Genomic DNA, 27800 nt, shown 5'->3' with positions numbered 1-27800 from the left:
AATGTTAAACAAATATAATGTACTTGTACTTCAGTGTTGGACTGTATGCACCTTTCTATGAATCATATCAGTCCTATCTCCTCATAAAATGTTAAAGTAATTCTTCAGTGCATAAGTACCACACACTACTGTAAGTGATTGTTAAGTTCTTTTTACCAACTTTAGACACTATATCCTTAGAAATATAAATATTCCGCACTGTCATGTTCATTTGGTCCAGTTCACATGGACATATGGAAAATGTAATGCCGAATTGACTCTCCACAACAAAAAAACACGCAAGTGCACACGCACAAACCCACGAGCGCGAATCAGAAAATAAAATATTCAAAACAACTTTACCTAATTTATTATATTCTTCTAAAAGCCTTAATTCTCGCGTAGTAGCAGCTTTAAAGGGTTTTATATGTTTTGAGTTAATTCTTTAAATATGGCAGAAGCTAGAGACTGGTAATAACATTAAATCTACAAAGTAATGTTTATTGTTTCACGTGACACAAAGATCAAGGGGCAACAATCATCTCAGAGTATAGAATTACAAAATATGAAATACATGTAACTCAAAATTATTGGAAAACTTATTTTCAATGAAATAATAATTGATTAATCAAAGTGTTTCGAAAATAATACGATTAACAAATTTGATAATTAACATTTCACAGTGTCTAAGAGAAAAAGAGAGGGAGGGAGGGATGAGGGGAACTATGTACAATATAAACCTTACAATTTTAAATAATTATAAAAAAATATATATTATAAAACTACACAGCCACTATCATCAGTACAGTATTGTCTCAGAATAACAAACTTCAGTTTTTCGAACATATTTTTCATTATTACACACGAAATCTTTTTTAACTTTTACATCCTGATTCAATCTATTATTGGTTGCAGATTTTATGTATTATGTACATCTCTTTTTACTTTGAATGTTTGACTGGAAAAGTAGCATTGTACGTAAAGTCTAGCATTTTGCGTGCATATGATCTTCGTCCTACGTTGTTTCTTACAAGAATGATTCGATTTTCTTCTCATGTCATTGGATGAATATCAATAGTCTGTAGAAGATAAATGAAGGAAAACCAAACTGAAGTTAAGAACTACTTCAAATTTTGTTTTTTGTACTGTGGTACCAATACCAAGTGTATATTATTTGTTGTATATATTTAACTTTATTCTTTTAATTTAAATAATTTCTCTGTGTTATAATTATAAAATTGAGTGATATGTATATTCCTTGTAGTTTTACATAGGCATAATGCATTTCTTGGGCTTGTTGAATCTTACATGGGCTCAGAACTCAGCTGAAAGCCAAGATATCTGCATTACCTTACGTAAAATCAAAACAACTTTGTTTCGATAAAACACTCTCTTTTTGCATTATGAGGTACTTTTCAAAATAAAGTATAAATAATATTTTCTGATGTACGTTATCCTGAGATTTCACTGTACACAAGAGATTTTGGAACCTTAAACCATATCCTCAAAAGATATAAATCTTAACAACTGAAGAAGAAACACTAACCCTTTCACACCCCTCTCTTCTTTTGAAAGAGGCGGGAGGGCCTTTCGAGCTAAATATTAAATTTTGAAACCATCTATTACGTGCAAGTAACAAATTATTGAAAAAATGTTCAAGTGTTCTGAACTAAAGACAATCTAGTTCAATAGGACCTAAATAATCTGTACAGAAAAAAAATTACTTATATGGATATTATGACCTCCAATTCTCTATCCCAGAAACAACACAACAATTACCTGCAGCCTAATATGAATTTGATCGCATAGCCTACACTTGCTGAATATCTGAAGTGTGCTGAATTATCTTCTATTATGAACGTGATATGTTAGAAATTTTATCACTTCTTATTTACATAACAATAATAATTTATAATTTGAAATTACAGTATGTTACACATGGAAATTAAATGTCTTTAGTGCAAGTCCACTGCTTAACTTCCTCCTGGGCAATGGTGAATGTTATCTCAAAAATCCCTGTCGTTAATATCACAACCACTAACTTTACAGTAATTATTAATAAAAAAAACTACGGATACACTTTTACTAACAGATGAGAAGAAGTCAACTCTGTTCGTACGTCTGTATTTTATATATCTATGTGTAGGTGTGTAAGTTGAATTAGAAATATGAAAATATGAAGTTCGCAAGTGCTAATGTGTGAGTGTGTATACATATTTTGTTGATAATTCACAGCCGTTAATTATAAAATCTTACATGAAAATAAACATATAACGAAAGATAATCTCTTATTCAAGTGCGGGAATTTTAAGAGTGGAAAAATATAATGGGATGCCTTCATTTGTATATAAAAAATTAGGGGCGGCGAGGGGAGAAGAAAACGCAGTTGATAATTATGATGTCCCACACTTAATGAAACAGCATGTATCTCGGAGTCAGTAAAAAATGTTATTGACATAGGCAATAAAAAGGTTCAAGTTTTGTGTTTTTGAGATTTTTGTTCAAAAACAATGTAATTTAATTTTGTATTTGACACTGATTAAATTTCCATCTTCTTTATTGTGTTAAGATTTAGGATTTGCTGTGCTGACTAGTTTCGAAGGACAAGACTTCCAACCAAACTAGAAAGCAAGGTAAATCCAAAATATTAACACAATAAAGAAGTTGGAAATTTAATCAGTGATGTGTTAAAAGTGTATATAGAAAAATGAAGAATTTGTATTTGAATTGTAAGCTTTTCTTTTTCTTTCATTAAAGCACTCAATAACAATGCAAAAAAGAAATGTATTTTTCAAAAATAGTATTTGTATCGTTTCAAAATAATAAAGGTCCCATTAAAAATGTACGATTTCCACATGTTATTGCACTTCCCTATTTACAAAAGCATTGCTGGTCATAGAGTTATACACAATAAAAATTATAACACATTTCATGTGAACAAATCCAGAAATATGTAACTTACATAATGTTGTTTCCATCAACCTTTGTTGGTACCACTGGTCTTTTCACCTTTACCGCCATGTTATTACTAGACATTCTTCAGTTGCCTCAGTGTTTATTGACACCTCTATGTTTGTGCAAACTCTAAATCCAGCAATAAAAAATAAATATGCATTTTTTCAGTCACAGCTTTATAATGACTAATGCCACTCTTAAATTATGTTCCCTAAGAACTAACTTTTCATGGCTCAAATGTCTTGTGCCAAATGCTGGCCGTAGGATGGTTGGGCCACAACTGTCAATTCCACTTCATCAAACGTCCTCTAACAACAAACAATGTGATGTTTCTTCTTCCAACCATTTTTGTCCATGAGTAATTTGCCTTACCTAAGAATTATATGTATTACAACTCAATACCAACCATGAGGACTGCACCTGCAAGAGAGCCAAATTACTAGATTTCGTATAACTACAACAATAAATGCTGTATACAGTAGTTTCAAGTTCTATAGTTTTCATAAAGGAAAAAATTCTAAGAAGCAATATATAAATAAGTCTTTCACTAGTCTACAGTGTGGGGAAAAAAACTGTGCTGTGTCAGGGATACACCGACACGTAGAATACATTATTCTGTTGCTGCTGTTAGAAACGTAAGAAGTAGTACATTTTAAGTGTATGACTATACCTATATTAGAAGTATTTTTACAAGCTGAACTAAAGGGAGGGGCTACTCATCAATTAGCACTGGTCAGCTTGATGAGTTAATGACTGAATTTGGTATAATATTCCTCTATTCAATACCTAATTCCCTCTTTACCCGTTCCTATCCAGTCCTCTGACTGAACTCCTACTTTCTTCGACCCCGACGGATTTAGAGCATTCGAGGCCTAGGGGTTCATTTCACTTTCCTTCCTCCTCTTTCTACTTTTCTGTTCCTAGTACTGACCTGCTATGGCACTAAAATCGTCCTCCAGTGACTTAAGGAGGGAAAGCTGGTGATCAACAAGATCTCCCAGCTAGGTCCAATGGACCCGTCGACCAACAGCAGGTGTGGTCCTCCAGACATTCTGGGGGTTGTGTGTGAATGAAATGGCCACCAAAACGTTAAAATATGGTGTTCACTTAAATCGGCTACAACTTGCCATTTAACTCTCTGCATCAAAATCCACAGTTAATTCCCGATTTACCACGAAAATCGTCTGTAGCTGCATTTAGATTGGCAACAGGCCATGATTGTTTGGCCAAACACCTGCATAGAATTGGAACATATCAGTCCCCTAACTGCCCATTGTGCAACTCAAACCAAGAAATGGATTCGGAACACCTCAAAATCTGAGCTTCAGTGGCTGGCCATGATAATATCTTTGAAAAATATTGGAGTGCAAGAGGTCAAATGACTTTATTGTCAAACGCCTGGCATTAGAAAACAACAACAACAACAACAACATTGGGAATGAAACTACAGTAATGTTGGTATGAATATTTTATTTTTGTTTCGGTTTACATATTATTATGGAATGTACGAGTCTATGATGACAGAAGTAATTAATGAAGAACATGCATTATATTTTTCCCTCGTATGAGTGTCTATATCTTTTTCATTAATGTTGTCTTTTCGTTTTAATTCTCGGTCTTTAAATGTACTACCCAATGAGACATGGAATTTATTCTTTTTAGCCTCATTTTTTATATTACAGAGAATGGATTTTGCTTCTGCATTGGACTGACACCATACTTCAATCCTTTTGGTATTATATTTGCCTCTTTGTCTCACTATATGGTTCTTTCCAATATTAAATTTGGCTCTGATTGACTGGACGGTGTGACTTTTGGTGTTCCAAATAAGTACTTTAGTACGATTCTTGGCATCTCTCAGTGCAGTCCCTACCCAGAGATCCGATTGAGGGACTATTTTACCTCCGGAGAATTTTACACTGAGGGACTCCATGAATATAAACAGTGAAAAATATAGTGGGACTGCGTTGGTGGTAATGCAGCTTATGTGGGTACCTCTTTCTTACTTGGCTCTATACTGACAAAGGAAAAATTTTACAGTCTGTACAAAAGAAACCAAATGACCTGGAAATGTACAAAAACTTGCCCAGACATGTTCAAACATTTTTAACAAGAGCCAGAACAGGTCACATTGTCACTCAATTGCACCTACACCGATTTCACATTTCTGATAATCCTACTTGTCTGTGGTGTAATAATCATGATGAAGATCTGGAACACATTCTTCTATACTGTCCATCCATAAACCACAAAGGAAGTAAATTAAAATCATCAGTACCAGTTGCAGAAGACACAGCCCTGCAGTATATATTGACTACACCCCAACTCTGGCTACTAGCAACAGGCAGCTATAATGAACACCGATCAAAATACTCCTTATTTCTCGTGAAAAACAACAACTGAATAGACTACAGTGGACTATAGTGGACTTCATGTTGTCAGCAAACAGCTGGATATATTAAGAAGATTGATTGATTGATTCCCTCGTATGAAGGGACATTCTGATATCATCCCACTTCACAACAAATTTTCCACTATGGTTCAATTGAATGATTATGTCTCATGATCAGAACATCGTACGAAATGGAAATATTATTTATTTATTTAATGAAGAGGTAATTGACAAATGTCATTAACCTTACAATGACCAAAAGCGAAAGAAACAGAGAATATACAAAGACAATTGCAAGAGTACAACTTAAAAGTAAATAGTTTAGATATTGTGACAGCGACGTGAGATTCGAACTCACGACCAGCGTCCCGCAAGAGAGCAGATCGCGCGTGAGACGACACGGGCTCCACGGAGCACTGAGGGACGGCGCGCGGCGGAGAGAAGAGAGGGGAAAGGGCCTACGCGGCGAGGGAGTTTGCACGCGCATCTGGTGCGTGCGGAGTGAAGAGGGGTCCGGATTGTTCGAGTACTTTCTCTGGAGTGCTATCTCTGGACACGCGTCGAACTTTCCAGGCTACGTCGCTGTGGTTATAAAAGAAGAAACGCGAGTGAACTCGGACAGTGTGATTCATGATTAGTTCAGTGAGTAAGCCAGTGAACAGAGCAAGCCAGCCAGTCTTGTGTACCGGAGTTCGACTTGAGTGTGCGTCCGCAACTGTGTCAGCATCCGAAGGCCTGAGTTCGAGTGCAGTGGACCGCAGTTGGAGGGACCTGAGTTCGAGTGCAGTGGACCGCAGTTGGAGGGACCTGAGTTCGAGTACAGTGGACTGTCTCTGAAGGTTTGTGGTTCGAGATACTGTGAACTCGAGTGACTGAGCTAGAAGAACTGTGAACTGAGAACTGACAGTTCTGATTTGTAAATAGTGCTTTGTAAATATTAGTTAAGATTAACAGTTCATTGTTGTTCGTAATAGTCCAAGTAAATTGTCATTGTCGTCAGTGGAGTGCACTAACGAATACTGTGTTACTGTGTAGAAAGGGAAGAGTTATTGTTGGAAGAATAAAGTTACATTGTTGTTAGTAATAAAACGTTACAATATTCATCACTTTTTCTCTGGCCTCCCAGTATCTGCTAGCTGAGAGTGATGAGAAAACTTTGATGTGATCAGCATCTATGACGTCCAAAAGTATTGCAGAGGATACAATATGGGCTTGGTAGGATACCTAGGCGATGAAGGTGGCTGCCTAGGCAGTCATGCCCTGCCACAGTACAGAATAAGCAATCAACTGTTCTTCTAAGCCATTCTGGGAATGTGGTTAATAAAGCTTCCTACCACAGTTTATCTTTTATCTGATCCTCCAAATTAACTGGGAACGCTTCTCTGACTGTGTCGGATGTTTACAGCTGCTCTAGAGTATGGGACTGTGCAGAGAAAAGTTTGGGGAATATGTGTTCCCTTCTTAGCCAGCGAATCTGCCATTTCATTCCCTGCAATCCCGCAGTGAGACAGTATTCATTGTAGTGACACTTTTTTACCCAGGTTATTAATCTTTCTGATAATCTTCCTGCATTATAGTTCATTACTGTTGACTGGAGGTTCCAGGTAATTTGCAATTGCAGATATAGATGCCTTAGAGTCAACTAGAATGACAACATTTATAAAGGATGTAGACCTGCTGGTGAGTTGGAAATATAAAAATTGAAATTTATTCTTTGAAGAGGTGGAAAAATTCAAATATCTTGGAGCAACAGTAACAAATATAAATGACACTCGGGAGGAAATTAAACACAGAATAACCATGGGAAATGCCTGTTATTATTTGGTTGAGATGATTTTGTCATCTAGTCTATTAAAAAAAAAAAAAAAAAAAACTGAAAATTAGAATTTATAAAACAGTTATATTACTGGTTGTTCCGTATGGTTCTGAAACTTGGACCCTCACTTTGAGAGAGGAACAGAGGTTAAGATTGTTTGAGAATAAGGTGCTTAGAAAAATATTTGGGGCTAAGAGGAATTAAGTTACAGGAGAATGGAGAAAGTTGCACAACACAGAACTGCACGCATTGTATTCTTCACCTGACATAATTACGAACATTAAATCCAGAAGTTTGAGATGGGCAGGGCATGTAGCACGTATGGGTGAATCCAGAAATACATATTATGTAAAGTGTTAGTTGGAAGACCTGAGGAAAAACAGACCTTTGGGGAGGCCGAGACTTAGATGGGAGGATAACATGAAAATGGATTTGAGGGAGGTGGGATATGATGGTAGGGACTGGATTAATCTTGCTGAGGATAGGGATTCATGGCGGGCTTATGTGAGGGTGGCAATGAATCTCCGGGTTCTCTAAAAGCCATTTGTAAGTAAGTACGGTTCAATCGAAGTGTATTGTGTGTGTCTATTAGCACTTTAATATTTCAGAACTCGTGATTCCAAAATAAACGAGTAGTCATAGAAGTCTGTAGCTGCTCTCGATGCTGAGATATTACTGAGAAAGGCAGTACGTAATTCATACGCAACTTCAGTGCACTCATGCCCATAGCGAGAGAAGGTAGTACAGCAGAATTCCTCGTATCTGGCAACTGTGGGACAAAACCAGGGCCGGGTAACTGATTTTGCCGGATAATTGGAAAATACGTTTATAGGTTATGTAAAGACATATTGTATTGCACGAACATTTTTTTCAATGTTGAAATTTAGTAATTTTCATATAGATTTAAAAATGAAGTTTTGAAATACATACAATGTTTATTTTTAATACTGAACACGGTAATGTACAGTTGTCAAAAAGAAAGTGGCTGCACTCGTGAACAGTGAACATTTTCTAAGTCCACTTCGGGTCACGGCGATGTTACACGACGCATGTCCTTGTAGAAGCAATAATAACAAAATACCGTAGAAGTGGGTAAAGTCAATCAGTGGGTGTAAAATCGATCATTTGCGATTTTTATTGAAAATTATATATTTTCTCAGTTACTTGTTAAAATTTTGTTATGCTGACTTCATTGCCTGACATTGCAAATATAAGCGAGAGGGACAACAAAAAGCCTGCGCATGCCAACAATGTGAACACTGAGTAATTGCCGTTGAAGTGAAAATTGTTATTTTCAACTTCTCTTAAATGAAAACAAAGTCTTACAAACTCTGAATTATCGTCAGCAGTGAAAGGAGACAGGAAGTTTACGTAAGTACTTTTCGTTGAGATTGTATCCTGAAATAATAGTTTTGCAGTTCGTAAATGTTAGTATTGAAACTTATTATTTTAAGAAAACTTGTACCTTTGTAGGGTTAAGTCAATCATGCCATCGACCTACTCGAAACAGATAGGACCAGCAAGAAGAATAAATTGTTCACCGAAATACCTCCAACTAACACTTATAAACAGAAAAGTGTCATAGTATAGCTTATGTTGATGGGATAGTGGGGAAAGAGGAAGACGAAATTATGGTGAATTTCTTGAGTAAGAGAAGCACTGCCAAAGGAACATATTTTGTACACCCCTCTGTGCTTGACTATTGGAACAACGTAGTTTCTAAAGTGACATGAGGAGGGGAAGATTTCGAATAACATCTGATATAAACCTAAGCAATGTTGAATTGCATTTTAGATTATAATTGAAGGGTAGTATTTCAATGTAAATTTTGAATTCTTAAATCTTTGTTTGTTTTTTTTTTTAGTTGGTTATTTAACGACGCTGTATCAACTACTAGGTTATTTAGCGTCGATGAGATTGGTGATAGCGAGATGATATTTGGCGAGATGAGGCCGAGGATTCGCCATAGATTACCTTGCATTCACATTACGGTTGGGGAAAACCTCGGAAAAAACCCAACCAGGTAATCAGCCCAAGCGGGGATCGAACCCGCGCCCGAACGCAACTTCAGACCGGCAGGCAAGCGCCTTAACCGACTGAGCCACGCCGGTGGCTAATCTTTGTTTGTCGGTATGTGAAGTATTAAACTGTGTTTTTATGTTTTATAAGTTGGCAATCATAGTCACGATTGTACAGTGGAGACCTATAGGCCTAATTGTATCGAATAGTATGATCACAGTAACAAAAGATACACTATATAATGCTATAGGCATATATTAAAGATTATTATTGTTTTTTACACCCCTTATAACAAATAAAATATATGTAATACACTTAATTTGTTTTTTAAAAACATAAACAGTGATCGACTTTACTCCGCAATATTTTAAAATCGATCTTAAACTAAAAATCAATGGTGATCGACTTTACCCTATTTAAGCAGGTAACTTCGATCAAAAGTCAAATAAAAAAAACAGTTTTTATAGATTGTAATACAATTCTTGTAATGTGCCTTCATAATTGAAGGATATGACGACAAAATGCTATTTTCTGAGGAACTCATTAAAAAATTGCAAAATTTTGATCGACTTTACCCTCTTCTACGGTACCAAGATTCAGTATATTAAATGAGGGGTTCACTACCAGAGTGGACCAAGTCCATCTGGAATAGTTCTGAGATATTGAGTCTTAAAGTTCCTGGCTCACACTTAGCAACCTTCACCTTCCATAGGAAATGCTGCCCTCTGTGGAGAAACAAATGAGTTATGGACTTTGTTTGTTACGGCAATGAATAAATCTAAGTTTTCTTCATCCGAGATTGTATTAATCCACAAACTGACCACAGGTGGACTTGCTCCATTCTGGTTGTGAGCGCCTCAAATAATAAGACTTAAAATTACTTATAGAATTTATATTCAGAAAACTAACCTTTCTCTTGATGAATAGTTTCCTTTCGTGAAATCTTCAAATGCCATCTCTTGTGATAACTGTAGATTCAGTGGCATTTCCTTCCAAACCTGCCATCTCTGCTGCTACAACATCTGGTCCAACTTCCCTGAAGAACTTTTCGTGACCTCCATACGTGTACTGTCCTTCATCAAACCCAAATTTAAGGCCAAGGACAATATTTAGTGCTGAACCATCATACCGATGGCATCCTGAGTAACGGTACTGGGGCTTTTTGTTGAATCGACAACCACCAGATTGTGCACCTATTAAAAGTGGGCAAATTTACTGACACACATTTGCAAGCAGAATCTGTTACTATAAAAGCTTCAGAGCAAAATTATGATACTATGGAAACTATATAAATGACAATAACAGAAGAAAAATACAGATGTTATATTATATGCAAATAATATACAAATGAATAATTTGAAAGACTAGAATTGCATAATATATACGTCACTGTGTACGTTAACAGAAAACCACAATTCCAAGTCACACAGAGATTGTGTGCACTCGATATGGGTCTCTGGCGTTTCGTCAGCCCACGCGAGTTGTGTGGATATAAGGAGAAAGGTTGAGACGATGTCGGGTGGAGTTCCCAGGTAGCTCAGTTGGTAAGAGCGCTGGTACGTTCAACCAGAGGTCCCGGGATCGATACCCGGCCCCGGAACAATTTTTCCCTTGAAATTATTCAAATCTGCTTTACAGGGAGCCTTACCTGAAAGACTAGATTTGCATAATATACAAATGGAAGAATGGGATACAAAATCGAAAATAACAATAGTTTTATTCAAAACCAGTGGACATCACACAAAAAACGAATAAAATAAAAGTATATGATGCAAAAATGACACGAAATATTACGTAAACATCATTGCTAATATTTCAAATTGTTACTGCCATAGTGCTGTAGGAATAGCTCAATACAAAGTGAAACATTTCATCAAAGGAAGGGCATTGTAAACTCATTTTCAGCAAAATTTGTGAAGACATGAATTCGTTATAATTCTTCTTCATCACATGAAAGCAAAATGGCTTTTGTGAGGTAACATGAAGCGTTTTCCAGTCACGAGCTGAACTTTTAATGTATGGGTACCTGCAAGACGAAAAATCCGAATGTGTAAACCTACTTTCCGATTCTTTTTGTCTTTTAGTGTCGCAATCCTTGCTGGTATTTTCGAATACTTGAAACTTTTGAATAGTAGTTTCCAAGGCCAATATTGTTAACATAACAGACGGAGATTTAAGAACAAACTTAATTTTATTTCTGGTCGATATCACTTGACAAATAGGTCTACTGAGTTTGTTTTTTATGGATATGCAATTAAGTTTGTACAACTTTATACAACTGCTTTTTGAGCATTTTCCAAAAAACCTCGAAACAATTGAGGGGATGGATGGAAGAACGGTGTAAGTAAGATTACGCCCGTCTTCCGGAGATTGGTTATTTGCACCCTCTACTGGCATATTTATACAACATGGAGTTCCTTCAATCACCCATAGGTGGTGTGAAATTTTCCATACAGAAATATGTTGCACTAACCTATACACAAGATGGCAGTGTTCAGACATCACAAACTTACTCTAGTTTGACACAGGATAAGTTTACATTATGGAAGAAAAATGCCTCTGTTGCTAGTAATGTTTCAAGAGTTACACGTGTTGACATAAAGGTAGCTAAAGTGAAAGATGTCGCTGATTTGCTAATAGTACATTATGCAACGAGCCTATAATGAAGGTAATTAAGAAGTGAGTATGGATATTTATGAAACGAGCGCAAGCGAGTTTCATAATTTTCATACGAGCTTCTTAATTACCATTATAGGCGAGTTTCATACGACTTTTTATGCTCGACCATATTTCTAACTTGATATTATTAATTTTCTTTGTATCTGACCTTGACCAATGTCCCGTATGTTGTGAGATGTGCGCAGACGCGAAAGTATTGATTTTTTCCGAGGAACAGATGTTCACATTGACCTTGCTAGGCCATAAGAACCTACAGAGATAACATTGAAATTAAATTAGACATTGAAAAACGAGATGACAAATTGAATTTATTTGAATATTATTTACAATTAACGCTAATTATTATAGTAACAGAACATAACCTTCTGCGACAATATTGGATTTCCAGCCTCCGTGACTTTTCGCTAATTCTCTTTCGATTGCATATCCGAGAATAATCGATACTTGCGGTTTTATAACGGTAGAAAGCTGACCTGTCATTGGCTGAACAGTTGTAACCTGAGTCATTGGCTGAAAGACCTGACCTTTAATGAGTAGGTGTACTTTAATGACATGCATTAAAGGTCTGCTACCAGGTGTATAATTACTACATTTTGGCATGGTCGAGCATAAAATATGTAAATGAAGATGACCATGAATGGTATATGGGCATTTTCAGGGAAGCCAAGGCATCAGGTTATGAAACTGACTTCGAAGGGGACTGATATCGTCTAGTCTACTCATTTTTTCCGTGTATGAGAAGGGCATAATGTTACTATGTTAATATTTTTCTGTACTAGAAGAATTAAATTTTTTGTTTCAGTTATAATTTGTATGACACAGCTTCTATTGTCGTCAGTATTCTGGTGTTGAACCATAAATGTACAATTATGATGTTTAAATATATATATATATATATATATATATATATATATATTCTTTATTCAAATAATCTTCATAAACCATGGATATTTGGAATATGGACGTAACTTCAATTTTTTTTTTTAATAATTTACGAGTAACTGTATCTAATGTAGACACAAGACCTATATATAAACTTAATTTACAATGTATCTACAACATACAAATTTATTTCAGTCGTAGTACAACATGTATGGCTTACAAGCAGTTTTTCTTCTTTATCTCAAAATAAATCTTTTTGGATTATGGCCTTTTTCCATCCACTCGCTTAATTATGGCAGTCACAGATGGATATTAATGAAACATCCATTGGAATATGTACATACTGATGAAATTTTGAAACTAGATTTTTTTTTCGCAGAGCTTAGACCAGTTTTGGATCAAAAGAATGCAAGACATGTCCTAACAATTCACTTTTTTCATGAAAAAAAAAAAACACACATACGCACGCATGCACGCGTGCGCACACACACACACACACACACACACACACACACACACACACACACACAGATATATACACTGATAGCAAGATAACATTAGACCTACTGAGTAACAAATCCAAACTAAGCAGAATAATTGAGAGAATAAAAACAAAAATTATAGAATTAACACAATCCAAGTGGATAATACACTTCGGTTGGGTCAAAGGACATTTCGGTATAATGGGCAACGAACTAGCAGACAGATTGGCGAAAACAGCAGCGTTAGAGGACAGTGAAGTCGTTTACAACAAAACACCAAGAGAAGTTATTCTGACACGAGAGAAGGAGAGGGGGCTAGAAATGTGGCAGCAACAATGGTCCAATTCGACGAAAGGAAGGATAAGCAAAGCATTTTTTCCCTCAGTCAAGAGGAGGTTGAGCCAAAAAGTACCCATTTCCCCGGAATTCACAGCAATGACAACAGGGCACGGGAAGCTGAGGGCATATCTCCACAGATTTAGAATAATAGAGTCTCCCATACACCCATGCGGACAGAAGGAACAAACAGTCAATCACGTAATATTTGATTGTAGCATAGTGACCAGACAAAGGAACGACATGATAAGAAAAATCCAAGAAGCAGGAGGCAAGTGGCCAACAACGTGCGAAGCACTGGCCTCCAACTACCTCCAAATATTTTCGACCTTCGTCAGCGGTATAGACTTCACAATTCTGTGAAACATCAAGCTTAAAGTGACTGTGAAATTGCAAAACTTGTAAATAGGTTAGTGAAAGTGAAATTACAAAACTTGTAAATAGGTTAAACTTTGACATGCTACAAATTAGATCAAGCTCAAAGTGACAGTGAAAGTAGTAAATTCTATATTACAAGCTATAAACAACAAAAGTGACACCAAATAAGAGTGATCTAGGGAGGATAACTTAAAATAATTTGTAAATTTGGAATAGGCTTCATGCATGTAGTATTACATTCGTAATGGGGCATGCAGTTATACAGCAACTCATGAAAAAAAAAAAAAAAAACACACACACACAACTTTATTATCGTCACAAAAAAATGTTTACTCACCAATTGGAAGCACACAATCCTGAGTAAGAGCGCACTGTACCCATGGCAGCATGAGACCAGTATGGACACCAGGCAAGTTGTAGAAGAGCAGTTTCGTAGCTTCAACCATAGGCAGGAACAAGAAGCTGTCAGCATTGGTTTGGAAGTAATCGAACATCTTGGGATGTGTGAGGGATGAGGTGGCATAGTGAGTGGCCCAACTCACGACGCCTGCACCTGCTAAGGCCTGTTGTATCAGAGGCTCAAGGTGTCCAGTTACAAGGCGTTGGTCACACTCCAGAAACAAGACAGCACCAGCCTTGTTCAAAGCATCCTAATCAACAGTTACATGTTAATCAAAATATACACTTGCCAATATGTATTTTTCTTCATTAGAGAGTTCTAAAAATAGTTTTATAGTACTTGGCTTTCACCTTCAAATTTATACAGATGGATCTCTAAATCCTAATAATGGGACATCAGGAGCAGGGTATTATATTCCAAAATATCAAGGAAGTTATTTCACACCATGTTCATCCTCCTCCAGTCTTGACACTGAATTGCTAGCTATTGATGCTGCTCTTCAGTGTGTTACTCAAATTTCTGAAAAATCTATTTGCATCCTTACCGACTCCAAGGGAACTATATTTAATATAATTAAATATGTACCAAACCTATACGCACATAGAATTATTCCAATACAGAAACAACTAAGTAAACTAAAAGAACTCCAAAAGGAAATAACATTTCAATGGATACCTAGTCATTGTGGTATACCTGGAAACGAGAGTGTCGATAATATTGCAAAACAGGCAACCTATTTGCAACCAAGACCTCTTCAAGTGATATCTCTATCCAATGCTTTTGCTTCAGTAAAGTCTCATTTTACAAACCTATGGATCAACAATTGGCTCTCTTCTGACAAAGGAAAAATTTTACAGTCTGTACAAAAGAAACCAAATGACCTGGAAATGTACAAAAACTTGCCCAGACATGTTCAAACATTTTTAACAAGAGCCAGAACAGGTCACATTGTCACTCAATTGCACCTACACCGATTTCACATTTCTCATAATCCTACTTGTCTGTGGTGTAATAATCATGATGAAGATCTGGAACATTCTTCTATACTGTCCATCCATAAACCACAAAGGAAGTAAATTAAAATCATCAGTACCAGTTGCAGAAGACACAGCCCTGCAGTATATATTGACTACACCCCAACTCTGGCTACTAGCAACAGGCATCTATAATGAACACCGATCAAAATACCCCTCATTTCTCGTGAAAAACAACAACTGAATACACTACAATGGGTTATAGTGGACTTTATGTTGTCAGCAAACAGCTGGATACATTGAGAAGATTGATTCATAGTACTTGGCTTAAATGAGGGCAAATTCCCAAGAAAAATCTCGTAAAAAGATAACACCTCATGCAGAGAATCCCGTGAAATGGTTTTATTTCTAAGGAAAATTCGTTTCAAAATTTCAAGATTTTGTTATTGTTGATTTAGCAGTGTTATATATGCAACCTTTATAACCCTGGCTTAAGATGTTACACACGATAAGAGTGATGATATATGCAGCATTTTCAGCAACATGTTTCAGTAGTTTTTACAATTCTGTGGCACCGTGTATGAAGAGAGTAATCCTCAAATTAAAAAAACAACATAATATTATTAATGTCATGCTAACTATGGTGTTATGTACAAAGTTGCAATTCCATGGTTACTGACGTAACATTCAGTAGTGCTCTTTATCAATAAATTTGTTCCCCTCTCTTAACTATGAACTCTTGTTTGTGGAAACCTATGAGATAATAATGGATTCTATTTAGATAAGCAATAACAGGAACAAGAGTTTCATTGTTTGATTCTATTTTGTCCACACCTGTGGAGTAACGGTCAGAGTGTCTGGCCGTGAAACCAGGTGGCCCGGGTTCGAATCCCGGTCGGGATAAGTTACCTGGTTGAGGTTTTTTCCGGGGTTTTCCCTCAACCCAATACGAGCAAATGCTGGATAACTTTCGGTGCTGGACCCCGGACTCATTTCACCGGCATTATCACCTTCATTTCAGTCAGACGCTAAATAACCTAGATGTTGATACAGCGTCGTAAAATAACCCAATAAAAAAAAAGATTCTATTTTTCCTTATAAAAATGAAAACTTTATTGTTACTGACATAACATGATATGGACACAGATTTTATAATGAAATCTTTAATGATGAACGTCTCTGAAGTTATATAGTAAAAAGTCAACATGAATATAATTTATGAATCTGATATAGATTACCTTTTTTATAATCATTAACACTTTTGATGAAAGAGTGATGGAACGGAGAAAAATTCTCTCCGGCGCCGGGATTTGAACCCGGGTTTTCAGCTCTATGTGCTGATGCTTTATCCACTAAGCCATGCTGGATACAACCCCGACGCCGGTTAGAATCGTCTCAGATTAAGCTCCATCTCTTGGGTTCCCTCTAGTGGCCGCCCTCTGCACTACGTCATAGATGTCTATGAACGCAGGACCGAAGTCCATACATGTGTTGAGGTGCACTCGAATGAGTGACTGATTGGCCGGGATCCGACGGTATAGGCGCCGTCTTAAATCACAAAGTGATTTATTACGCATATCATATATATTTTGATGTACCAAAGTACATATGATATTTCCATGCAGATATTCTGCGTCATCATATGATGAAAGAGTGATGGAACGGAGAAAAATTCTCTCCGGCGCCGGGATTTGAACCCGGCGTGGCTTAGTGGATAAAGCATCAGCATGTAGAGCTGAAAACCCGGGTTAAAATCCCGGCGCCGGAGAGAATTTTTCTCTGTTCCATCACTCTTTCATCATATGATGACGCAGAATATCTGCATGGAAATATCATATGTACTTTGGTACATCAAAATATATATTAACACTTTTGTTAAATGTAAATAACATGCAAAACAGACATTTCAAATAATGTTACTCATGTAACATTCACTTCTTACTGACATAACATTTATTTATCTCTGTTTAAATTATGCAAGAAAATTATAATCATATTTAAATTACGATCAGAACAGAATATAAATGGAAAATTCTGCTACTTAGAAGATATTGTAGAGCTTTCCAAGACAATATCGCACACTTTTTTGAATGAATTTCACTAAATTTTTGCAGGTCAAACGTGTACTTCCCCTTTTACATCAGTGATTTTCTCAGAAGGGGTTAAGTGTGGGTTATGGGTTTCATGCATGGTGCCACACAATTTATATAGATTTTAATACATGGCTGCATTCATATGTTGAAAAAGAGAACAATGTCATGTTTAGTATTTAAAAATATTACCTGAATTACAAGTGGACGAAATGCATGGAGCCTTTCCTCTTCCACGTGTGAAGGAAAGAAATTGAGCTCAAAATTCACAACACTGCAGCGACTACTGTTACAATGGCCTTGAAGCTGAAAAAGAAATAATTTTGTTTAGGTACTACACGATCATAAAAAGATTAGGCGAAGATCTATTTTGAATCTTAACTGAATATGAAGAACTAAATACAATGTTCCAGACTTTGCACTTTATGCCCAACTATGACAACTTTACCATAAAGTACGTTACAGTAAGTGAGGTGCAAGGTTGTGATTGATATTGCATGGGCAAACACACATGTATTGTATAGAGGCTGGGCGTTATCTTGCCCATGACTCCCCATGTGGGTCACGAATTGCGATTATTTACCATCCATTGTACTATTTTGCTGACTATATCTTACCATCTCACCACCAACTCAATAATAATAATAATAAAAGGTAAAGGTATCCCCGTAACATGCCATGAAGGCACTTGGGGGGCATGGAGGTAGAGCCCCATGCTTTCCATGACCTCGGCACTAGAATGAGATGGTGTGGTCGGCACCACGCTCTGACAATAATAATAATAATAATAATAATAATAATAATAATACTACTACAACTAATAATAATAATAATAATAATAATAATAACACTACTACTACTACTACTACTACTACTACTACTACTACTACTAATAATAATAATAATAATAATAATAATAATAACACTACTACTACTACTACTACTACTACTACTACTACTACTACTACTACTACTACTACTACTAATAATAATAATAATAATAATAACACTACTACTACTAATAATAATAATAATAATAATAATACTAATAATAATAATAATAATAATAATAATAATAATAATAATAATAACACTACTACTACTACTAATAATAATAATAATAATAATAATAATAATAATAATAATAATAACACTACTACTACTACTACTACTACTACTACTACTACTACTACTACTACTACTACTACTAATAATAATAACACTACTACTACTACTAATAATAATAACACTACTACTACTACTAATAATAATAATAATAATAATAATAATAATAATACTACTACTACTACTACTACTACTACTACTACTACTACTAATAATAATAATAATAATAATAATAACACTACTACTAATAATAATAATAATAATAATAATAATAATAATAATACTACTACTACTACTAATAATAATAATAATAATAATAATAACACTACTACTACTACTACTACTAATAATAATAATAATAATAATAATAACACTACTACTACTAATAATAATAATAATAATAATAATAATAACACTACTACTACTACTACTACTACTACTAATAATAATAATAATAATAACACTACTACTACTAATAATAATAATAATAATAATAATACTACTACTACTAATAATAATAATAATAATAATAATAATAATAATAACACTACTACTACTACTAATAATAATAATAATAATAATAATAATAATAATAATAATAACACTACTACTACTACTACTACTACTACTACTACTACTACTACTACTAATAATAATAATAATAATAATAATAATAATAATAATAACACTACTACTGCTAATAATAATAATAATAATAATAATAATACTAATAATAATAATAATAATAATAATAATAATAATAACAATAATAATAATAAGAAATAACCAAACAGTGTATACAAATAATTACTAAAATTATAGACAAATGCAAATAAACAATAACGACAAAATGAACAGTTAACAAAAACAGTGCATACAAATAATTATTAAAATTAGAGACAAATACGAATAAACAATAATGACAAAATGAATAGATAATTACAAAAATACAAGATACAGAAAAGCTAAAAACAACACAAACGAATGAAGTCGAAATGAATATGTTTATATGAGAATAGCCAAACAACAATACATTAATATAATGCAAATTGAGAGCTTTCATGCATCTGACAACTGGAGAGAGAGATTTAGGCTTATAGGTATAAAAAGTTTTTTTGAAATCTTAAACCATTCGAAGGGGCCCGAAGATAGATATAGCTTATGAAGGATTCACAATCAATATCACTCTTTAAGGCCTTACAAAAGAATTAGTAGTCAAGTTCAAGACGTCTAGCATAAAGGATAGAAAAGTTAAAATATTTATAAGTACGCTCATAATTGAAAACAGATGAATTTGGTAAAAACCTAAAAGCACATAGGGGGGTCATTCCACGAAAATGCGACATTTTCACGAAAAATAAAAATCTCACGAATCTCTGCTTGTCATATGTCATTTTTTTCGTTATGATCCGATTTTTTTTTAATCTGATAACACTCATTGTGTAACAAGACGTATGTGGGAGAAAAAGCGCCAAGAAGTCTATGGTTTAAGAGCACGAAATTATCTACTAAAAATCACATATTTGCATGCACATTTAAGGCAAATAAATCATTACTTCTGTATGTTAAATGCAATTAATAATGAAGTGCGGACCTTTGTTAATAATTGCAATGCATAGAAACCGTAATACAATTATTATTTCGTGCTTGATTGCAATTATTACAAGGAAAGGTTGAGAGTTCGTGTGTCACGCTCAAATGGACATTTGTTTATATTTCTCCAAAACCATTTAATTTTTTCATGTTTCATAAATGTAAAAGTGAGAAACATCACATAACAATCAACTTTCACATAACAATCAACTTCTTATATGGACAACATTTTGATTTATGTACGTATTCTACAAGAAAAACACGTGACAGACGTAACACAATGACTGTGACGCACGAACAAAAATGTTATGTTCGTGTGTCACTAAAGTTTATCCTAAAATCCAGTTACAAATTTTGTTGTTATTGGAAGTCTTTACGTCTAAACATAATTAGTAGTGGAATTTCAAATACTTATTGTTGATTAAGATAATTGTGTGTGAGTGCACACGCACCTGTGCGTTTTTTTTTTTCAAAGTACATAAACTGTAAGTTAAACACTCTTGAAAATATGTGCTCCATAACTGTTGTAAGGGGGAAAGGAACTGGCCACGCTATCCCATTATCTCCTGGCCTAGTTCCCTCATGAGTGGTGCCTTCTTGGTATCACTTGTGAGGTTCACACCTGTCTTTGGACAGACTAAACAACTGTTGTAAAAATATAGTGTGTAGGCCTAAAATTAGCATAAGACAATTTATGCCTAAAGTTCGTATAAAATATTTATTATTTTTTTAATTCCTTGAATTAAAAACTTAAAAAAATGGTTTATGTTAATTTATTTCATATTAAAAACAAGCTTATGCAGTACATTTATATCGTAAATAGGTAGCCACCACACTAGGCCTGTGTATAAATAAATTGGTGTAATTATTTGCACATTAGGTAAATGGGACTAAATTTCTGATATTAATTTAAAATCGTTTTATTTAATAACATTAATTAATTTACCCTAGGTATCATTTAGCAATTCTAGAAGTTAGGCCTTTTTAAATCTATATTAGTTTTTCTATTGATATAAATATTAATATATTTTGAACATTTTTTGATAGTATTTTCAAGAATTTGAGTTGGGCTGATTACTTGGTTGGGTTTTTTCCGAGGTTTTCTCCAACCATAAGGCGAATGTCAGGTAATCTATGGCGAATTCTCGGCCTCATCTCGCCAAATACCATTTTGCTATCACCAATCCCATTGACACTAAATAACCTAGTGGTTGATACAGTGTAGTTAAATGACCAAGTAAAAAAAAAAAGACGTCAAATATAGGCTACATATGAAGTTACAAAATCTTGTGGTGGCGAAGAATTTAAAGTGTCTGTGATGTCCAAGGAAGGGAAGTACTACAAATGGTTGACATATTGGTATATTCGTCACATGACATTACACAGGAAATATCACAACATATGGTTGTAAACAACCGTGGATATTTTAAATTTAAAAGTGTATTTTAGTGTAATCTAGTGTTGTTTTGTATAATAAGAACTGTAGGCATGGTCTTCCACAAGAAGTGATGTATTTATAGTGCATTTAAAACAATTAGTAACCAACATGACAGAAATGTTCGTGTGTCACAACACATTTGCAATATTTTGTTTCTTAATGGCACTGTTAATTTTTTTTAAAGTTCGTGATTTAGCAGTTACATGTACTACACGATTAGAGATGGCCGATATTTCACAAACCGATATTTTGTCACAGGTATTTTTTTGTCACAGATAAACCTGTGACTGATGACGCAAAATATCTGTGACAAAATATCGCTATCGAAATCTGCTCCGTATTCAGTACTCTGACTGATATTTCTGTCCTCTACGTCGTAGGTTTGCGCGTGCACATGATACACTAACAGCAATCGGGCGGTAGTTTCTCCATTTATTATAAATGATGTTATTACACGATTTAAATAATGACACCATTGATTACGATTACCAGTACTTAATCTTGTGTAAACTCCTGTCTGAACAACTGTTTCGTTTTGTAATTATTTTCCAATGTTTTTCCGAATAATTATGTTTAATTAATTTTTATTCTATGACTCAATATTATAATGTTAATGCACAACTTAAAATAATTTATCCATTATATTATAAACAATAAAAAGGGTCAATTTTTAAAACGATTAGGGTAATCATATAACCTCAATTTCTCCATACCCAACTACATTTAAAAATGATCAACTGGTTCAGTACCTATAATATAACCTCTTGGTACATGAGGTTAAGTTTTGACATGTTACTGTTCATTTAGGTATGTATTTATTTGTTAATGGTACATGTACATAATTTCTTTGTTGGATTTTCCCATATAAATCACTGATGAGTGGTGTGTATAGAGAAATCGTATTCATATTTCATTGCTCTTCAATATTTCCTGCTAATTTTTATCGGTGTGACAAAATATCGGTGTAATTCATGTTACGTATCGATATAAAATATCGGCGTGACAAAATCACTGATAAAAGTCACAGATATTTAATTGTCACAGTCACAGTTGTCACAGATACTTGAAAATATCGTTTAAGCTCATCTCTATACACAAGTGTCTTAATTGTTTGGAAAACAAGTGAATTCATTTATGTCATTTGGCACAATAATATGAACATTTTCCATTTTGGTAATAAATCTAGTGGCAAGAAAATGTTCGTGTGTCATACCATACAATATTTAATATTTCTTGCATTATTAATTATTCTTTTTCATTAAGAATTTTTCTTTATATTTAGGAATACTTATGTTAAAAGACAGTAATGTCTTTTTCATGAATTACTAAGTATTTAATTAAATATCCTGTGAAGATCATAGTTAGGTACTTAAAAAATGTTACGTGTGTCACTATGGAATGACCCGGGACATAAATTTTCTTTGGATGATTTCCAATTTACCCGAATCAGTAGAAGTAATAGAATTCCAGGCGACAGATGCATATTCTAGTTTAGATCTGATTAATGTATAGTATAGAATTACAAGAATAGCTGGAGTAGAAAAAGAATAAGTTATAGACCTTATAAGTCCGAGCATTCTAATGGAATGATCATAAATATGTTGGACATGATTATGAAAATGTAATCTGGTATCGATGATGATGATAATAATAATAATAATAATAATAATAATAATAATAATACAGTGAAACCTGTTCAAATCGGAACCTGAATAATCCGAAATCCTGTGTATTTGGGAACAATTTATTGGTCCCGGCGAAATTTGTATGTATTATGTGTAATTTTTCCTGAATAAAACGGAATCTGTCTGCTACTGTTCAAAACGGAAACAATATTTTGGACACACTATATTTTGTAACTATATTTTGAAACAACGTGTGATTTCAAGGAATATACTAAATATGTAGGTCACTAAGATAAAAAGTTTTCTTTGCAAAATTCTGAGGGTACGAGGGTGTGTTGACCTGTCGGTCATAAATTTCTGGATCTATTCTGCAAAGCAAGCTATTGAAGTGGGAAAGAAATGAAATAAACCAGAATTCAAGGCTTCTAATAGATGGCTCCTAGTCCAATTAATTAATAATGTGCAGTGATATGCAGTACAGTATTAGAGTACAGTGTTAGATATTAAATAGAATGAGATTAATAAACTTTAGTAAAGTTTAATGACTAACGAGTGAGTTACGATAATATTTATACAGAAAATGAGATTTTAATCAAGATGATTCACCAACGTAATAAGCGACAGAAAGCTGATTTAATGTGATGAGTGTTAAATGGAATATTTTGTACTTCTTGCAGTTTGCTGCATGCCATTTTGTTTTTCATGTATATGAATGACAAAAATTCCATTTTAATGTCACACCTGAATAATACGGAAATCTGTCCACAACGGAAAAAAAATTAGGACCATGTCACTTCCGTCTTGAACAAGTTTCACTATAATAATAATATCAGCTTCAAATAGACCAATAATCATCATCATACAACTAACACAAATATAAAATTCGCACAAAGTTATTAAAAGCCTCTACACAATGTGGAGCATGCATATGGTTCTGGGTTCATTACTGACTATGCACATCCACATCATGAAACACTAGCGTTAATAATGAAGATCAAAGATGAAGTTTCTCTTTAAAACAAGTTCAATGCATATGGGCCTGTTTGATACTTACCATCTGAAGTGCGTATTGTCCTAAGCCCAAATTGTAGATTAGTGTTGTATGATTTGGTAGAAAATGTGCAACATTCCTCGCGAACCCTATACCTTGCTGCTCTTGTCCATCCAACACCTGAGAAATAGAATTGTACAAAATAATAAAGCAGGTAGGAGAGAGAGAAAATCGTTCAAAGCTAGGCTGTCACGTAACTGGTGTTGAGAATATATGCATTACAAATCTTAAAATATGCACTGAAAATAACTTATGTTTGTATTAAAAATATTAAAGACCTCACACACTAGCCACGGTATAGACATTCATAAAAATAAAAACACTGGCAATATAATGGGAAATGTTCATTTTACAGGGTTTCGAAAGCAATTAGTGTAATTTCTTTGTATTAATATAATTAAAATTATTTTTGCAGGGGAAAGCCAAAGAAGTCAGTTGACCTGGAATCTCCACTGAATGCTCGTAATTTTTCCTCGATGTCTGAAATCAGCATTTTAGCCTCTGAGCACCAAGGCCCACAGACATATTCCAAGAAAACAAGTGAACTGGTAGAAGCGAAGAACATTTGACAGTAATTTTTCCTGGATAAAGCTCTTTACTTAGACCTAAATGTTCTACAAAAATTTTAATTCAATAGGCTATCTTGAAGGACGTTAAGAAGTTTTGTCTTAAAAATCCTGATTTGAACCCACGACCTTCATATTCGATGGCAAGCATGGTAATCACTAACCCAGAATGAATGACTAGCTCTGGTCTCTAAAAATTTCTTCATTAAAATCTGTCACCCATATAAATAAACTAATCTCTCATTTGAGTGCTGAAGTTCAATACATCAGAACTGAACTTTAATCATGAATTCCTAGGGTTAATGGCATAAGAATGTCTTCCGATAAGTAAATAGGAACTAAAATAGCCCAGTTACTATCTCATTACACTTTCATCTGTTTCTCTGCATAGCCTACTTCTGCCACTGTAAGAGTGAAACATGACCACAGAGAGTTTAATTTGAGAAAAAGAAAAATGGGAGACTGGAATGTCATAAAATCATTTGTTAACTGCAAAGACTTGAATGCAGAAATGCAATAAAAGAATAACTAAATGTTCACTGACAAGAAGCAGAATTTTTTTAATTTTCTCTGACTGTTTTAAATTAGGCCTACATTAATCTTACAAATATAATGTTATCAGTAACATACCTACAGAAAGCAATGAATAAAATGCGCAAATCTCTTCCATAAATTAGAAGAAATAGATATGCGTTCATTTCTATGATAATTATTAATTTCTTCTAAAATTGTATGTGCCAACCAGTGTTAGCTTCCATGGATCGTGTATTTCCTGTACTGGAGAGTGGATGATATCAAAGTTTGTAAAGTTTAGCTAGCTTATGCTAGAATTATAAACATAAATATAAAAATTGGAAATTTATCCTTTGAAGAAGTTGAAAAATTCAAATACCTTGGAGCAAAAGTAACACTCGGAGGAAATTAAACGCAGAATAAATATGGGATATGTCTGTTATTATTCGGTTGAGAAGCTTTTGTCATCAAGTCTGCTCTCAAAAAAGATGAAAGTTAGAATTTATAAAACAGTTATATTACCGGTTGTTCTGTATGGTTGTGAAACTTGGACTCTCACTTTGAGAGAGGAACACAGATTAAGGGTGTTTGAGAATAAGATTCTTAGGAAAATATTTGGCGCTAAGAGGAATGAAGTTACAGAAGAATGGAGAAAGTTACATAATGCAGAACTGCATACATTTTACTCTTCACCTAACATAATTAGGAACATTAAATCCAGACGTTTGAGATGAACAGGGCATGTAGCACGTATAGACGAATCCAAAAATGCGTATAGTGTGTTAGTTGGGAGGTCTGAGGGAAAAAGATCGTTGAGGAGGCCGAGACGTAGATGGGAGGATAATATTAAAATGGATTTGAGGGAGATGGGATATGATGGTAGGGACTGGATTAATTTTGCTCAAGATAGGGATCGATGGAGGGCTTATGTGAGGGTGGCAATGAACCTCCGGGTTCTCTGAAAGCCATTTGTAAGTGTTATAAAGATTAAAAAACTGAAAATCTAGCTATCTCTAGACCTGCAGCCTAACGGTCTTTAGGTACTGAAACTGTAGGCCTCGTTTCTATACTATCACTGGTAAATTTTAAATAAATTAGAATAATTCTATCTAACGTGTCCCATCCATAACCATAGAATGACTGATCTACGGCAATAAATTTTAATTTTTCTCTCACTTTATGGCAGAGAAAGAAACTTGACATTATTGTAACACTTATGCATTGCCGTTATACAAAATACAACAATTTAGAACTCTAAAGCCATTACGTTTTAAAATTTATAATTGAAAACGTTCGAGTTAAAACAAACCATGTAAATCCATAACCATCGAATGTATCTGATAACACTTCTTATGAACATGATTCAGGACCTGTCTTGAAGGAAAAATGTTAGTAAAGAAACATTATTACTGGTACCATGAAAACTTACATAAGTTACGACTATAGGAAGAGAGGTATTTTTCCACACTGAAACTGGATAAAGTCGTGGATGGTCTGTAAATCCCAGCATAGTAAGATACTTGTCATCTGCTAGAAATCTTTTTTCTTCTGCATTTTCCAAGTTCTCCTGAAATGTATAAGAAAACAATGAATCAGAAAAGTCGTATTTATCTCAGCAATTTTATTATTAACATTCTATAATTTAGGTACGCCTATAATAGGCCTAATATTGTCGATGGAAATTATTAAATTAAATTACAATATAGCTTAAACCTAAGAGTAAAGTAATCTGTAAATCTATTTTACCTTGAAATTCTTGAGATTGTTCAGCTGCTTGTGAGTTTCTGTCACAATCGTCTGGATAGAAGGACGCTGGTTGCCTACCAGAATGAGAAATATGCTGGTGGCAACAACACAAAGAAGAAATAGAACAAAACTTTTGGTCCTCATTGAATAACACCTGCTCCAACAGCATGGAAATTGTTCACGCCCACAATATGTGGACCTGAAAGATTTTCCTAGGGGAAAAACAGGACATTATTACCTCTATGTATGACAGCGAATTGACATGAAAAAGTAAGGTTAGGTCAATACGATAGGCGAAACCTTGTATGTCTTCAAAAAACATTTAAAATGTAGTACTTCAAAAACTTACTCAGAATAATGATTTAATACTAAATATTTAACTTTACACAAATAAATATTCATTTTAGTTTTGATAATGAAACAATTTTTCTGATAAACATTACTAATTTCAAAACACTTGTATACTGCCTTGTACCATTTATCACACTGTCTTTTTCCACTATACTGCACTGCTCAAAACTTGAGAAATGTTGGTAGCAATGGTTTCATGGCCGCTTGAATGAACGAACACGAGGCGAGATGTTGTGTTAGCGCCAGTTTTGAACACTAGCTAGCGCTTTGGACAGACTTTGTCTGACACATAAAAGCTACAAAGTACAAAGGTTCTCAAAAACGTGCTTTTGAAGAATGTAGACTGACATATAAAACCATAATCCTTAAAAATATTTTTAAAATAAAGGGTGCTATGCATAGATATTTCG

At 34.3% G+C, this 27800-nt stretch overlaps 1 protein-coding gene across 1 annotated transcript; it reads right to left on the bottom strand.

Moving 5' to 3' along the window:
* Window positions 1-1254: 1254 nt before the first annotated feature.
* On the bottom strand, window positions 1255-27543 carry LOC138712613 (uncharacterized). The gene is made up of 8 exons (XM_069844584.1): window positions 27389-27543; window positions 27040-27251; window positions 26723-26860; window positions 24218-24334; window positions 17575-17688; window positions 14256-14568; window positions 10071-10354; window positions 1255-3354 (listed from the first exon to the last, which is right to left on the bottom strand). The coding sequence occupies exons 2-7, from the start codon at window positions 27181-27183 to the stop codon at window positions 10107-10109; spliced, it is 1074 nt and encodes a 357-aa protein (XP_069700685.1). The 5' UTR covers window positions 27184-27251; window positions 27389-27543; the 3' UTR covers window positions 1255-3354; window positions 10071-10106.
* Between the last annotated feature and the right edge of the window lie 257 nt (window positions 27544-27800).

The sequence above is a fragment of the Periplaneta americana genome, chromosome 13 (assembly GCF_040183065.1).
Source record: "Periplaneta americana isolate PAMFEO1 chromosome 13, P.americana_PAMFEO1_priV1, whole genome shotgun sequence".
Classification (NCBI taxonomy): domain Eukaryota; kingdom Metazoa; phylum Arthropoda; class Insecta; order Blattodea; family Blattidae; genus Periplaneta; species Periplaneta americana.
Note: the sequence above shows the minus strand (reverse complement) of the source record. Positions and strands in the feature narration are given on the sequence as shown.